The sequence below is a fragment of the Notamacropus eugenii genome, chromosome 1 (genome assembly GCF_028372415.1).
Source record: "Notamacropus eugenii isolate mMacEug1 chromosome 1, mMacEug1.pri_v2, whole genome shotgun sequence".
Taxonomy (NCBI): Eukaryota; Metazoa; Chordata; class Mammalia; order Diprotodontia; family Macropodidae; genus Notamacropus; species Notamacropus eugenii.
The window spans coordinates 386,296,082-386,310,827 of NC_092872.1; the positions used below are offsets into that span (position 1 = coordinate 386,296,082).

General features: G+C 42.3%; 1 protein-coding gene across 3 annotated transcripts in view; it reads left to right on the top strand.

Moving 5' to 3' along the window:
• Positions 1-14,746, top strand: part of CYFIP2 (cytoplasmic FMR1 interacting protein 2) — a 133,693-nt gene that overhangs the window by 44,898 nt on the left and 74,049 nt on the right. For all 3 annotated transcript variants that reach the window (XM_072630844.1, XM_072630843.1, XM_072630845.1), the window contains exons 11-16: positions 1,802-1,919; positions 4,299-4,418; positions 4,516-4,641; positions 8,574-8,740; positions 9,307-9,454; positions 13,017-13,170. In XM_072630844.1, coding sequence (XP_072486945.1) covers positions 1,802-1,919; positions 4,299-4,418; positions 4,516-4,641; positions 8,574-8,740; positions 9,307-9,454; positions 13,017-13,170 — 833 coding nt within the window. The remainder of the gene's footprint in view (positions 1-1,801; positions 1,920-4,298; positions 4,419-4,515; positions 4,642-8,573; positions 8,741-9,306; positions 9,455-13,016; positions 13,171-14,746) is intronic.

The following is a 14,746-nucleotide window of genomic DNA, read 5'->3' on the forward strand; positions in this document are numbered from 1 at the left end:
AGCAAAGAAGGCCCTTTTCTACTCAGGACTTAGAGAGGAATGCAGGATATTGCACTGGGAATAGTTCTTGCTTTGGAAACTATGTAGACATCACAAGTGAGTTACCTCTAGCCGTAGATGTGGTGAGGACCCTACCACATATGGAATGGGTCTGACTATCTCATCTTAGCCCATCTCACAAAATCACCCCATTTTGTACCATGTGGCACAGTTATCAGCAGTGCTTAATCCAGGAGCGTAAAGCATCCCAGAAAATCTGATATGGCATCTTTGAATTCAGCCTGCTTTAGGCCTTATATCTGAGATAGAGATCAATCAATCAGTCAGTCAAGAAGCATGTATTGTACTTAATATATTCCAGGTACTGTGGGAAGTGCTGGATGCACAGATAAACAACAAATGGTCAGATCACATTGGCCTGTGCCAGCCAAAGTAAAGCCAGATGAGTCTCTGTAATGAGAGAATACATGCAAAGCAAATCTTTCATCACTATGTAAATGAGTGGCAATAATAAAATGATGTTGATGGTGGTGATGGTGCTTTATGTCTCTCCCCAGCCGGTGCTGCCCGCTGTGTTATCACATGATGTGCAGAGGTTTTTTTAGATGGGCATCAAGTTGAGAACTTCAAACTCATTTTCTCCAAATGTCCATGAGTTCTCAGAGAGAAGAAGTTTGGGGTGAAGGCAGGTGCTTACTTCTAGATTGGTGAGGAGAAGTGGGTCAGCGTTAGGAGACCTGGGTTCTAATTTCAGCTCTGATAAAAACTAACTTTGTGACATTAGACAAATAAAGCCCTTCTTTCTGGATCTCTATTTAATAGGATCATAGATTTAGGGCTGAAATGGATATTAGAAACCATCCGGTTAAATACTCTCATTTAACAGATGACAAAAACTGAGGTCCAGAGAGGTTAAATAACTAACCCTAACCGTAACAGGGCCTGAATTCAAACCCAGGTCCTCTGCCTGCAGATTCAGGTTCTTTCCTCTATTCCCCACACTGAAACATTATGCCAAACAAGGAGGCCAAGCCAGATGATCTCTAAGCTTTTTTCTAGCCCTAGCTTAGGATCCAAGATCACTCTTCAGCTTCTCTAGTATTCATAGTGAGAGGAGTTTCACTTCCATTTCTGGAGGTTTTCTGCACCAAAGGAGAGTCATTTGGTATGAAAAGAAGAAAAAAAAATAGCATCTGGTCAGTGGCATTAGCCAAGTGTGCTATCTTGTCAAGTGGTGTTGCTCTACCACAGAGATTACACGTACGTGATGGGCTTCTGAAGTGTAGAGTTCCTCCACTATGACCCACCTATCCCCAACCCAGGCCCCCATCCCAAATAGAAATGCCTCCCCAGGATGGTGGCACAGTGGTATTGGCACATTGCACAGCTTGCACTGCCTTCAGTCACCAGAAGCCCTGGAGAGTAGCTTGAGGAGAGGGTTGGCCAGTTTTTCACCCCTCCTACCTACCAGGTAAGTACACAGTGGAGAGGGTTGTGGTGGTCAGTAGGAGATGGTCCTGTGTACATAGAAGCTAGTTCCCTAGGGATTCCACATGCCCCAGAAGCAGAAAGACTGACCCACTCCCCTGTGGGTCCTTCACGTAGTTGACTTAGCAGGTTCCCCTGGCCATGCTGACTGAGATGTATCACGTTCGTGGATCCTTGCTTGTTCCAAAGCCCCAAGAGGGCCATAGTGACAGGCTGATGGATACAAAAGGAGCGACTTCTGAACAGAAGGACTCTGCCCCACCCGTGAGTGTGACGCTGGGTGCCTACTCAGACCCCATGCTTTTCTGTCCAGGTGGACATGCACACAGAGCAGCATCAGCCCCCAGTACAACATCTGTGAGCAGATGGTCCAGATCCGGGATGACCACATCCGCTTCATCTCCGAGCTCGCTCGCTATAGCAACAGTGAGGTGAGCCCTGTCCCAGGGCTACTGGGATTGGGTGTGGGAAGGCAAGAAAGGGACCAAGAGGCAGCAGAGGTTCCCTGTCCCCCAAGAGCGAAAGGCAAGGAGAAAGAGAGGGAGTGAGGCAGAGCGACAGAGACAGAGAGGCAAAGACTTTCAGAAAATGAAAATGACAGAGGGAGATAGAGACAGAAAGAGTGACAGAGAGAGACAGAAAAAGAAAAAATGAGAGAATGCAGGAGAGAGAAAGGAAAAAGGGATAAAAAGTTTGGAAAGCTTGTAGACATGACTAAATGAGGAGTAGGTCAGAGCCTGAGGATTACTCTGAGTTGTACTGGTAAATGTTTAACAAGTGGCTCTCCAAGAAAAAAAAGCACTATGATACACTTTTAAATTTAATCTGTATTATTAACATTTTCTCCATCACTTTCTTAAGTTGACAACCAACAAAATGATAAATCAAGCCCTGATTTGTAGCATCTACAGATTTCTAAGATGTTGGTGCTCACAATGAAAATTTAACTATCAGCTCTCAGGGGCCAGTTCAAGCTGATTCCAGCACACTTATGAATTCTCCACACCATTCTTTGTGCCAGAGAAGGAGATGCCCTTCTAACTAGCTTTCCCCCAAGTTTTTAATATTTGGACAAGATAAGAGAGTTTCAGCAAGACTTTTAGAATCTATTCTGGGCCACATGTACTGGGACTAAAAAACATATGCAGCCAATAAGTCACAGGTTTGAAGTTGTTTTTCCTTCAGTAGTGATGAGTTGCCATTTATATCCTCTCATCATATTGTGGCCAGTGACTTGCATTTAAAATATTTCTAGCTTTTGTTTTTGCATCATCTTTACTTCTGAATGTTCTACTGCTCAGCTGAGCCATCTCTTGTAGTAGAGAAAGAGAAAAGGAAAAAAGCTCCGATAAAAAAACTAAGCCACGTATTACTGGAGTCTGATAGCAAGTGCACTGTCTGATACCCATAACTGTCTCCATAGTCATTCCCCTCCCTTAGCCCTCCGCAAAGAAGGGTGTCATATATGGATTACATTTTTAAGGGAGTTGCCTTGGGCATGGAGCATATACGTTATAGGTTATAGAATTATAGATTTAGAAACAGAAGGGACCTTAGAGGTCAAGTCCACCCACCTCATTTTACAGATGAGGAAACTGAGGAACAGTTAGTTTAATTGACTTGCCCAGGATCATACAGTTTCTGACACAGAATTTAAATTATTCAGGTCTAATTGACCCTAAGTCTAGCACCCAAACACTATGCATATATATTTTTATATGTATGTGTACCATGGTACCTCATCATGGCCATGAAGCAGAAGAAAGCAAACCAACCACACAGGGCTCAAATCTACAATAACAGTCGTATTGCTATAGCTAAGACTACAGAGATACTTGGTTAGGATCTTTAGGCATCATCGAGAGTATTCAGACCTTCTTGGCACTTTGATGCCATGTTTTGATTTGATTCAGTTTTCATTCATCTGTTAGTCAAATAGTGATTAAGTTCCTACTATGTGTATGACACTTTCACAGGCACTTTGGGGAGATAGGGTGGACAAAAAATAAAACACATAGTTTCTGCCCAGAAAGAACTTGTATATATTTCTGTCTGAGGAGATACGGCACATTAAAAAAACACAACTAACGTAAGGCAGCATATAATAAGTGTCAGATGAGGAGAGGTAACTGGTGGTGATGAAGTTTAAAGGAGGGAAAGATCACTTTGGGCTGAGTGGTTACAGAAGGTTTGACAGAGGTATGGGGATTGGGTTGGCCCTTGAAGGATGGATAAGATTTTAATAAGCTAGAGAAGAGAGAAGGGTAGTACAGGTGAAGGAATGACAAGATAAGGGAAGAAAGTGAAAGGTTATATGGAGGAGGGTATGGCTGAGCTAGATGTCCTGTAAGGTCGCTTTGCATTCTGGGTCTATCATTCTTTATTTCTATGATTGTATAATAGGTTAGTAATATTCAACAGCAGCTCTGTCCAAGCTAAGAGCTAGTATGGCCTAGTGGATAGAGAACTGACCCTAGAGTCCGAATGACCTGGATTCAAGTCCTGCCTTTGACACACACTAGCTGTGTGTTCTTGGCAAGTCATGGAATCTCTCATTGCTCTAGGTGACACTCTAAGATTATAGACTGCAGGGAAGATACATTGGTAGAGGAAGTTTCCTCACCTGAGTGTTCCCTACACCACTGGTCCATTGCTCTCCCTATTTACCCCTGAGGCAAGTAGAAATGAATGAAAAGGCCTGTTTCCTTAGAAAAGAGACCTGAGCTAGAAGCAAGAGCAGAGCCAGGGTTAGGGTGGGAGAAATGAATGGGCAGATTGGTCTGACCACCTCATTGGGTGATATTCTCCAGGTGGTGACTGGCTCTGGATTAGATAGCCAGAAGTCAGATGAAGAGTACAAGGAGCTCTTTGATCTGGCTTTGCGGGGGCTTCAGCTTCTCTCCAAGTGGAGTGCCCATGTCATGGAGGTGGTAAGTGACCTCAACTCTGACCCCAGGCTAATGTCATCTCCCTTCCATCCTGCCTGTAACAACAGCCCATGTTCATCTTTGTTCTTCCCCTCCCTAGTATTCCTGGAAGCTGGTTCATCCTACAGACAAATTCTGCAACAAGGACTGCCCTGGCACAGCGGAAGAGTATGAGAGAGCCACCCGCTACAACTACACTAGCGAGGAAAAGTTTGCCTTTGTGGAGGTCAGCATCTCTTTTCTCTACAACCCTCTGTTCATGCTGGGGTGTATCTAGGCCAACACCCTAAGTACAGTTTCCATGTTATGGGAACCCTAGGGCTTTTCTTAAATGGTCCCAACCTACCTTTTTGGGTTCATCTCCCATTTGTGCATAGTGGTAGTCTACAAATATTTCTTGTTAACTTTCCTTTCCTATCTTTTGTCCTCATGGTACACCTTTCTCCCTCCTCCCCACAGGCTCCTAGTACCCCTATTGTTCTTTTATGGTCCTTCCTGGGAACAAAAGTTGTTCCCAGGCAAGGATCTGAAACTCATTAACCCTGAGGCATAAATGACTGAGAACAACTAAGTTATGATGTCATCTAGTTTCAGAGCTGGAGGTGATGCTGAGTTCCACAGGAGAGAGCCAGGTGACTCCTGAGTGCTACCTTCCTTTACATCCATTGAGGCAGCTATGAGAGTCCCTGGGGGATGTGGGGGAGAGAGTTGGAGGAGATGGTTGTGGAATCACCACTCTCTTTTTATTCCATTAGAATTAATCAGTCACTAGCAAGTCTTTGTGAATACTGACCGTACTCAGCTGAATAGGTTTAACTGTAGCTGAACTGGTTCATCCAGGTGTTTGTTTAAAATTTGTGGCAGCTTTTGGCCTAATGTTTGTTTGGAGATTTAGAAATTTAATGCAGCCCATTCTAATTGAGGATCAATATTTAGTTCAAGATCTTGCTTACCACAGGTATCTGCTCTTGGTGGCACAGACTTTAGAGTTGGAAGGATCCTTCAAGATTGCCCATCATTTTGCAAATGAGGAAACTGAGGCCCACAGACTTTCAGCGCCTTGATCAAGGTCCTGCAGGCAATAAATAGTTAAGCTGGGATTCAAACCCAAGGCATTTGACACTAGAGCCAATGATATGTCCACCGGACCACAATGCCTCTTAGAGGGAAACACACTTGTACACGCCACTGGGGTCTACATTGAGGCCCCATGAGATAGAGAATAGAGAGCTGATCCCTGAATAAGGATTAGGAGAGTTCAAGTCTCCCTCCTGAAACATATTGGCAGTGTGACCCTGGACAAGTCACTTGAATTCTTAGGGCTCCAGGCACCTCTCTAAAACTTCAAGATGGCAGGTTGATACAGTAGACAGAATGGTGGATTTGGAATCCACAAACCTGGGTTCAAATACTAGCACTGCCATTCACTCTACTGTGGAAGGACCTTAGGCAAGTTACAGTTTTCCTGAGCTCCAATTCTTTTGTCTGTAAAAGGAAGAGTTCAGATTGCTGTTCAGTCATGTCCAACTTTTCAGGACCTCATTTGGAGTTTTCTTGGCAAAGATACTGGAGTAGCTTGTCATTTTCTTCTACAGCTCATTTTATAGAGGAGGAAACAGGGCAAACAGGGTTAAGTGACTTACCCAGGGTCACGTAGCTAGTAAGTGCCTCAGGCTAAATTTGAACTCAGATATTTCAAATTCCAGGCCTGGCACTCTATCTACTGTACCACCTAGGTTGGTTTGGACTAGGTGATTTCTAACATCCCTTTCAGATTTAAATTGATGATGCTCTGATCTACCTATTAGGAGTTCTCAACCAAGATGAAATCACAGGTCCTGACCAAAACAGAAGAGTGTGTATTTTTGAGAGGCTCAAGGTCTCAAAGATATATGCACCACACCTGCAATTTCATCAATCTCTATATTGCAACTCTCTCCATTAATATAAACTGAGAAATTGTCTACAACTTATAGTCTTTGAGAATTAACTGGGGCATCAAGAAAGAGAGACAGAGAGAATTTCCAAAATATTAGAAGTAAAAATGCTTTAGAAGTCATCTAATACAACCCCTTTTACAGATGGGGAAACTGAGGCATGAAGTGACTTAAGGTCACACCACTAGGTCCCAGTCAATTGTTTCATCTTATCCCCACTGTACAAACCATCCACTTTACCCAGGCTAGTTCCTAACTCTTCCCAAAACTGCCACGTATATTCCCACCATGCTGTTTTTGCTTCCCCAGCTTCCTGACATGCCCTTCTCTCTTTACTTCCCTTGTCTAAGATCTACCTTTCCTCCAAGGCTCATTTTAAATCCTTGCAACTCTGTGAATCCTTTCCTAATTTTGATGAATTGCGTGGGTTGAGATACAATGCCAAGGCTGGGATCTTTTCTCTCCTCCCCGCCCTCTTCCTCCATTATATGTCTAAATATTTTTTTTTTGACTAGGTAAAAGAGGCCATTTTTTGCCTCATTTCTTACCTAGACTTAATCACAGAGTGGGCATTGCCTCAGTCAAACTGAGACCTGGAAAAGACCTTAGTTTAGAAAGGCCAAGGTCTTCCACTGCCTCTGGGGCCATCTCCAGTCTTCCTGATCTGTATCTTGCCACTGGACCCAGATGGCTGTAGAGGACAAAATGAGTCTGGTGACCTTTCACAGCCTTCCCTCACTTAAATCCAATTCACTTACAAGTCATGGCATCACTCTCTGATTCATGGTCCTCTTCAAGAACAAAGAACAAACCACAGCAGTCTATAATCAGAGGTCTTCTTCGGTTGTTTTTTTTTCTGGTTATACTGATACCTTTAAAAATGTTTAATGATTTTTATTTTTAAATTGTAGTCATTTCCTTCTCTTTCCCCCTTCCTTGTTGAACTTTCCTACATGACAAAAACAATTGAACAAAATCCTTTTTTATCTATGATGGATACGCTATTCTGATTTGGCAGTCCCTGACCTCCCTACATACAGAGAGGAAGTGGTTTTATAGCTATTTCCCTTTAACCTCTTCCCCCCATCTCACCACTGAACCCTTCTTGTAACAAAGAAGAATATTTAAGGAAGACCAATGGACACAGAGACCTTGTCTGATATCATTTACTGTATTCCTCCTCTATTGTCCCCTCTCTCTCTGTTGGGAGAAGGGACATCTCACAAGTCAATGTAAGGAAGGAGCTTTGTTAACATTAAATCACTGTGTAAGTGGGAATTATTTTTGTCATCCAGAAGACAAAACTCAGAGTCATAGGTCAGGATTATTGCATTCTCATTCCAGCTTTACTAACTCATTGTATGACCTTGGTCATGCACTTGACCTTCTTTCTCTCATTTTTCCGTTCTCCTTAAAACAGAAAAAAAATTAGAAGTAGAAATGGAATTGTAATAATCCTTGTCCTACTGACTTCAAGGATATCATGGTTAGAAAGTGCTTTGGAAAGATGAATATGGGCAGCTGTCATTGTAGAGACCTGAGGGGGACAGACAAAGGATGTTATCTCTGAAAATGACTTCTGTCACAACTCAGAAAGATTTGGGGACTCTTTTGGGAAACACAAAGACCGAGAACAATTTGGGGATTAATCCAGACCTGCTGTGCTGTGCTGTGCTTTGATCAAAGCGCAGAATCAGGGCCTGTTCAGGATCAGGAAAGGACAATGCTCGCTGTTTTGTCAGATCACAGTGCCCCAGGGAGGTGATGTGATGGAATAAATGGAGGGCCTGGGTTCAAGTCCTATGTCTGACATAGTAGCTGTGTGACTGTAGGCAAGTCGTTACCTCTTAGAATTCTAGGCAAGTCTCCAAAACTCCAGAAGAGTTTCTGACTTCACATTGGTAGAGGGCCATTCCTCACTAGGATTTCTACTACATAAATGAAATTATAGGACTGGTCAAAAAAAAAAAACATGGAACATGACACCATGGTTTTGGAGTCAAAGGATCTGGGTAGGAATACTATTCTGCCATTTTACTACCTGTAGGACCTTGGACAAGTCACTTAACATCATGATATCTCAGTTCTTCATCTGTAAAATGAGAGGATTGAATTTGATTGAACATCCCTTCTTGCTTTACTTGGTGATTCTGATCAAAGGTGAATGAATGTGCTTTAGAAGGGCAAGGTGTGATTGACTCTCAAACTTGTCTTGGCCCAGGTGATTGCTATGATCAAAGGTCTACAGGTACTCATGGGCAGAATGGAGAGTGTCTTTAACCAGGCCATCAGGAACACCATCTATGCCGCCCTGCAGGACTTTGCCCAGGTGACCCTGAGAGAGCCCCTGAGGCAGGCTGTGAGGAAGAAGAAGAATGTCCTCATCAGGTTAGTGATGGCATCAACTCAGAAACAAAGACCCAGCTCTCCCTTTCCCATGAGATTCCTAGTGGTTGAGGGCTTAACTGCAACCCAAAGAGGAAACAGAACACCCTTCATTAGCAGCGCACCATCCTGATTCCTTAACAGATTCCCATGTGCCACAGTGCTTGGACAAACCAGTTGTGTCTCCCTGTATGGGAGCTGGACCACCTTCATCAGGTCACAGAGGAAGGAGATTAGCCAGAAAGGCCTGAAAAGAGACATTTCCCTTCCACCCAAAATGAAAAGTACCCAAACTGTAGGCACCTAAACTGGTCCAGTCTTTGTGATACAGAGGAAGGAGCTCTGGAATCAGGACGTGGGTGCAAATCTTGCCCCTGATGATATCTTGGGCCTCAGCTTCCTCATCTATAAAATGAAGGGGCTGGAACAGATGGCTTCTAAAAGCTCCTTCTAGCTTTATTTCTATGACCCTATGGTCTTCCACCCAAGTTATTTCCCTCCATATGAGTTTAGACTAGTTTCCTCTCTTAGAACACGAGAGTCTGATTTCATGTACCTTCCTGCTCCAGTGTCCTACAGGCTATTCGGAAAACAATCTGTGATTGGGAGGGAGGTCGGGAACCACCAAATGATCCTTGCCTGAGAGGGGAAAAGGACCCGAAGGGTGGCTTTGACATCAAGGTTCCACGGCGAGCTGTTGGGCCCTCTAGCACTCAGGTAAGAGGCACCAGTCAGATAGTTTGGTTTGGAGACTGGAGGCCCCAATCGACAAGGGATCAGAGAAAAAACAGATACTTTGGTCTTGTCATCCCACATTGTGCTGCTGTGGTGGGAAGGGCACTGCACTGTGCTTCAGGAGACCAGAGTTCTAGTTTCAGATATGATGCAAATTGGTTGTGTGATTTTGGGCAAATGCCTCTGTCCCCTTATCTGTGACACAGAAATGATATTATGATGATTCTTCATCTGCTTCACAGGGTTCTTGTATGGTGCAAGAGCGATAATATACATGAAAACTCTTTGAAAAGTATAAAACATCATGCAGGTGTAAGGTGTATTATTCTATCTACGCTTGTTATTTCTCTCTATTCTGACATAAGAGTATCAGTTCTAGTGGTAGCTTTGGTCAGTCCAAGGAACTCCTTAGAGCTTTGTAGAATTATCTCAGCATCACAGAATCATAGATCCTCTGAAAGGGGCCTTAGAGGTTATCAAACCCATCCTCATTATACAGATGAGGAACTGAGACTCAGAGAAAAGAAACAAGTTGGCCAATATCACAAATCAGGTCAGTAGCTAGTCTCCCTTTCTCTTCTCAGAACTTGAGTATCATTACTGCTGTATAATTTCCCTTGTTTTCATGTCCCTCAGATTAATTGACACCCGAGTTTTTTTTGCTTTCTGTACAACATAATTTATTGTTTAGAAGAACCTTCCTCCCCATCCTCTCCCCTAATATAATAGCAAAATATTTAATTGGAACAGGATAGTCAGGTAAATAACAGGGAGAAAAAAAGAAATAGGATATTTCTAAGAACCCACAAATAGGTGTAATTTTGCATAACCTAAGGGGCAGATGGAGGGGATAAGGGGCAACAGATCCCAAGGAACTCTTGGGAATCTGAGAAAGATTGTTTTCACAAAGGGTTATAGGAAATTTGAGAAAATTGAGATACATTTTTCATCCTGGTGTCCCCCTACGTAAGAGGGAAGTATTTCACTTAGTATGATGGAATTTTAGAACCAGAAAGGACTCCAGAGATCATGTGACATGTTCCCCTCATTTTATAGAGTTTTTGAGAAATGATGTGAGTTGCCCAAGACACATAGCTAGTATGGCAGAGGCAAGAATCAAACCCTGGTCTCTTGACCCTAAACCCAGTGATCAGTCCTCTGTACCATGGCCAGCTCCAAGTACTTATGTTTCATGCCAGGGTCAATGACCTTTTCAGCTCTAAATGCCATAGGGCATTAAGCTAAGCACCTGAGTATTAATGGCACGACTGAGAGATGAGGGGGAGAGAAAGATAAAAAGAGAGGAAAAATAGAGTAAGGAAACTGCTGGAGAAAAGATGAGGGAGATATCAAGAGATAGATGGATAGGAGAAACAAAAGAGAAGTGACTTGAGCAAGTCACTCAACTATAAAATGGGTATAATAATATAGTCCCTACCTTCCAGGGTTGTTGTGAGGATCAATGAGATAATATTTGTAAATCACTTAGTGTAGTACTTGGGATGTAGTAAGCACTATGTAAATATTAGTTATTAATTATTATTAAGGAAAAGTTGTAAGTAGTGGAGAATAGGGGAGGTCTCCAAGCATTTATCTTCAATGCCGCCCAGCCTCATGCTGGCCTCCATCACTTCTCAATAACAACAGCCATAAATCATAGAGCATTTCTTAGGTAAGCATTCGCACATTCCTCCTTTATAGTCATTTATATTGTAGCAAGAGTTTTTGACCTGGGGTCCGCAGATCCATGGGTCAGGGATCCAAGGGTAGATTTCAGAGGGTCTATGAAAAATTGCCTCTTTATTTTCACTAACTCCTAATAGAAATCTAGCATTTCCTTCATTTATGAATTAAAAATAATATTTTGAGAAGTGGTGCATAGGCTTCAACAGACTGCCAAAGAGGATCATGACTGAAAAGCCTTTTATTGTAGGGTTATTCTCATTATGTGGCGGGGTTAGGGAGAAGGCTTGTTAAGCATAGATACCAGCAAGCAGAGGTGCGTAGGTGTTTAGGGGAGTCCTGGGAAAGCCAGTCTGCTGTTGAGATGAGACATTTGAGTGACTCTCTGTCTTGTTCTATTTATTGTATCTCTGGCACCTCCAGGCAGCAGCAATTTCAACAGCATTGTAATCATTGTTTGTTATTGGCTATTTCCTTGTGGTCTGACAGATCCAAATCTTACCACAGCACATTTCTTTGGGGACTGTTGCAGCATAAAGGCTTGAGTCTTGGAAGTTGTTTAGGCAACTGAGTTCCAGTAAATCCATGCTGCTGGGCATCTTGGACTAAGGGAGTGCTGGTCCCTTTGTGGCTTCAGGAAGAGATGGCATATTAGTTCCGGTATGCATCAGTAAAACAGCCTTGAGCAAGTAAATGTTCTGTGTCAGTATATTCCTTGGCTCCTTTTCCAAAACCTCACAGGAAAATGAGAGCACGTTAGCTTGACTTTAAAGAGTGCAGTCAATAGGCAGTCACAGTCAGCCCCCTACAGTAGGGGAAGGACCGTGTTGTTGTGCAGTTGTGTCTGACACTTTGTGACCCCATGGACCACATCACTCCAGTACTGTCCATGGAGTTTTCTTGGCAAAGATACTGGAATGTTTGCCATTTTCTTCTCCAGCGAAATAAGGCAAGTAGCAGTTAAGTGACTTGCCCAGGTTCACACAGCTAGTAAGCATCTGAGACTGCGTCCTGACTCCATGCCCAGTGCACTGTCCACTGAGCCACCAAGCTGGCAGTAGGGCAAGGATTACTACCTCCATAGAGATTGTGGGAGAAAAAAACATTAATACAAATACTGTACTACATGCATCAGGCAGAATTCTGCCAGAAACTATTTTTTTTTAACATTTTTCTAAATTTAAGCATTTCTAGCTTAGAGAGAAATGTCCAAACTGACAATGTCTTCCTGTGCCCTTGGACATCTTATTAAACCCCAAAATAATTTAAAGTAACATTTATAGGAATTTTTCATGACAAATAGGTCACAGTATGTTAAAATGCAGTTTTGGGTTAATACTCTACTGTATCAAATAGAACAGTTACTCGGTAACTACTCAGTTCCTTCTTTGACCATTCTCCTCAAATGTTCTCCTTGTGATAGTACCCTCATCCCTTCAGAATGAAATATTATCTTAAAAGAACGGATTAAAATAGAAAAAAGTATAATTTTTTTGTTGTGAATTTGTTTACCGTTCTTACTCCATCTTTCTGAAGCCTTAGTATTTTTGTTCCATACTTTCCTAAAGAGAAAATTCTGGAAAGGGTTCTAGTCTGGAGAAATAGACTTCCTTCATATTTAAAGTCGAACTAAAAAGGATGTTTTAAATATGCCTCCACATCACATATAGATGACATTTGTCTCAAAGAATAAAAACTGAGTAGAAAACATTTGACGCTAAAAGTAGACTGAATGCAGCCGGATCTTTTGCTGATGACACAGATGCCATCTTACGTTGTAGTAATATTGCTATGTTGGGTATTATGGTTAGGATAAAAGTGCCCATCCCCTAACTCTCTGATGTCTTTTTGTCCTTCCCAGCTATACATGGTGAGGACCATGCTGGAGTCCCTCATCGCAGACAAAAGTGGCTCCAAGAAGACCTTGAGGAGTAGCCTCGATGGACCGATAGTTCTGGCCATTGAGGAGTTCCACAAACAGTCCTTCTTCTTTACGCATCTGCTCAACATCAGTGGTGAGCTCTGATTCCAGATTCTAAGTCAGAAGAGGTCAGGTGAGGATAAGAGCATGCTAGTCTGATGGAACCTCTTTGGTTTCCATTATTGCTCAATTCCCTAGGGAGCATATTTATGGTGTGATTTGGGAGGTTAAGGAAACTGGGATCTGTCTGGCTTCTTTTCTTCCTGATTTAGCAGAATTTCTTTCAGCAGATGTTTGTGGCTGGCTTGGCTCATCACCCTCGAGGGAGGAATGGACATAAGCCTCCATGTCCTCAGGGAATAAGACTAACAACCTTCCTATTACTACATCTGTCAAGTTAGCTACTTAAGATCCATTAATTAGCAGTACTTAGTGTACAGAAAGGCAGGATCCCAGGGTATTTCCATGGGTTTTCTCATCTTCCTTTTCCTCCCTGTAGTCTGGGTTTTGTCTAGGTCGGACAGGACGAGATGAAATCCAGGGATGTGGACAACATGATGCCATGTGTAACCTTAAAGAATTCCTGAATAATTCATATAATCAGGATTGCTCTAAGACCCAGTCATGGCTTCAGTGCCGTCTGAAGTTAGCACAAAATTTTATTTTCCAAATGTAAGTTTGTGTAGATTGTGATTCTGTAGACAGACTGATGATTCAATCAATCTGATGGTATTTACTGAGTTCAGACTATGTTCCCAGCACTATGTTAGGCACTATGAATTATAATATCTTATCTGAAATCTACTGGAAACACTAGATTAATACACATTAAATATTAGAATGTAGGACAAAGCAATCAGCTAGTCAAGCATTTATTAAACACCTATTACATTCCAGGCATTATACTAAGTATGAAGGAAACAAATACAATGAATGAAATAATTCCCTACCTACAAGAAGCTTACATTCTAACAAATATAATAAACACCAAGGTATGTTTTACAGATCATTAAATGTAGGTTTAAGAGAAAGGAAATCAGTTTAGTTTGGAGTAGATAAGGGTAGGCTTCATGGAAGAGGCAGGACTTGAACAGGGCAGTGAAACAAGACTAGAATTTTTTTTTAAGCCAATTGTGGTTAAGTGACTTGCCCAGGGTCATAAAGCTAGAAAGTGTCTGAAGTCAGATTTGAACTCAGGTCCTCCTGATTCCAGGCCCAGCCCTCTATCCATTGTGCCACCTAGTTGCCCTAAGAATAGAATTTATATTAGAAAGCAGAAAAGAAACATTTCAGTGAGAGAGAGACATCAAGGAGTCAACATGGTTTGGAGACAAAGGAGGCACCAAAGAGACTCATCTGGGGTGAGCAGAGAGTTCATTTTAGGGATTAATGAGAAGTAGAGTTGGATAAGATTACTCTACCATGTCATATTGATTGTCCAATATTTTCATCAACATTTTTTGTCCATTACATCTTCAGAAAACTGAAGGTTGCCATGATCTGCAAAGGCATTAAGCCAGTAACAATATCAGTGATGATGATGACGATGATGAACTGACACTGTTATAGCTGTTTGTGATTTACATGGATTCATTTGAGCCTGACAGTAGCCCTGCGGGATCAGTCCATGATCTCCTTTTAGGCCACCTGCACCAGATCCCAAAGGAACA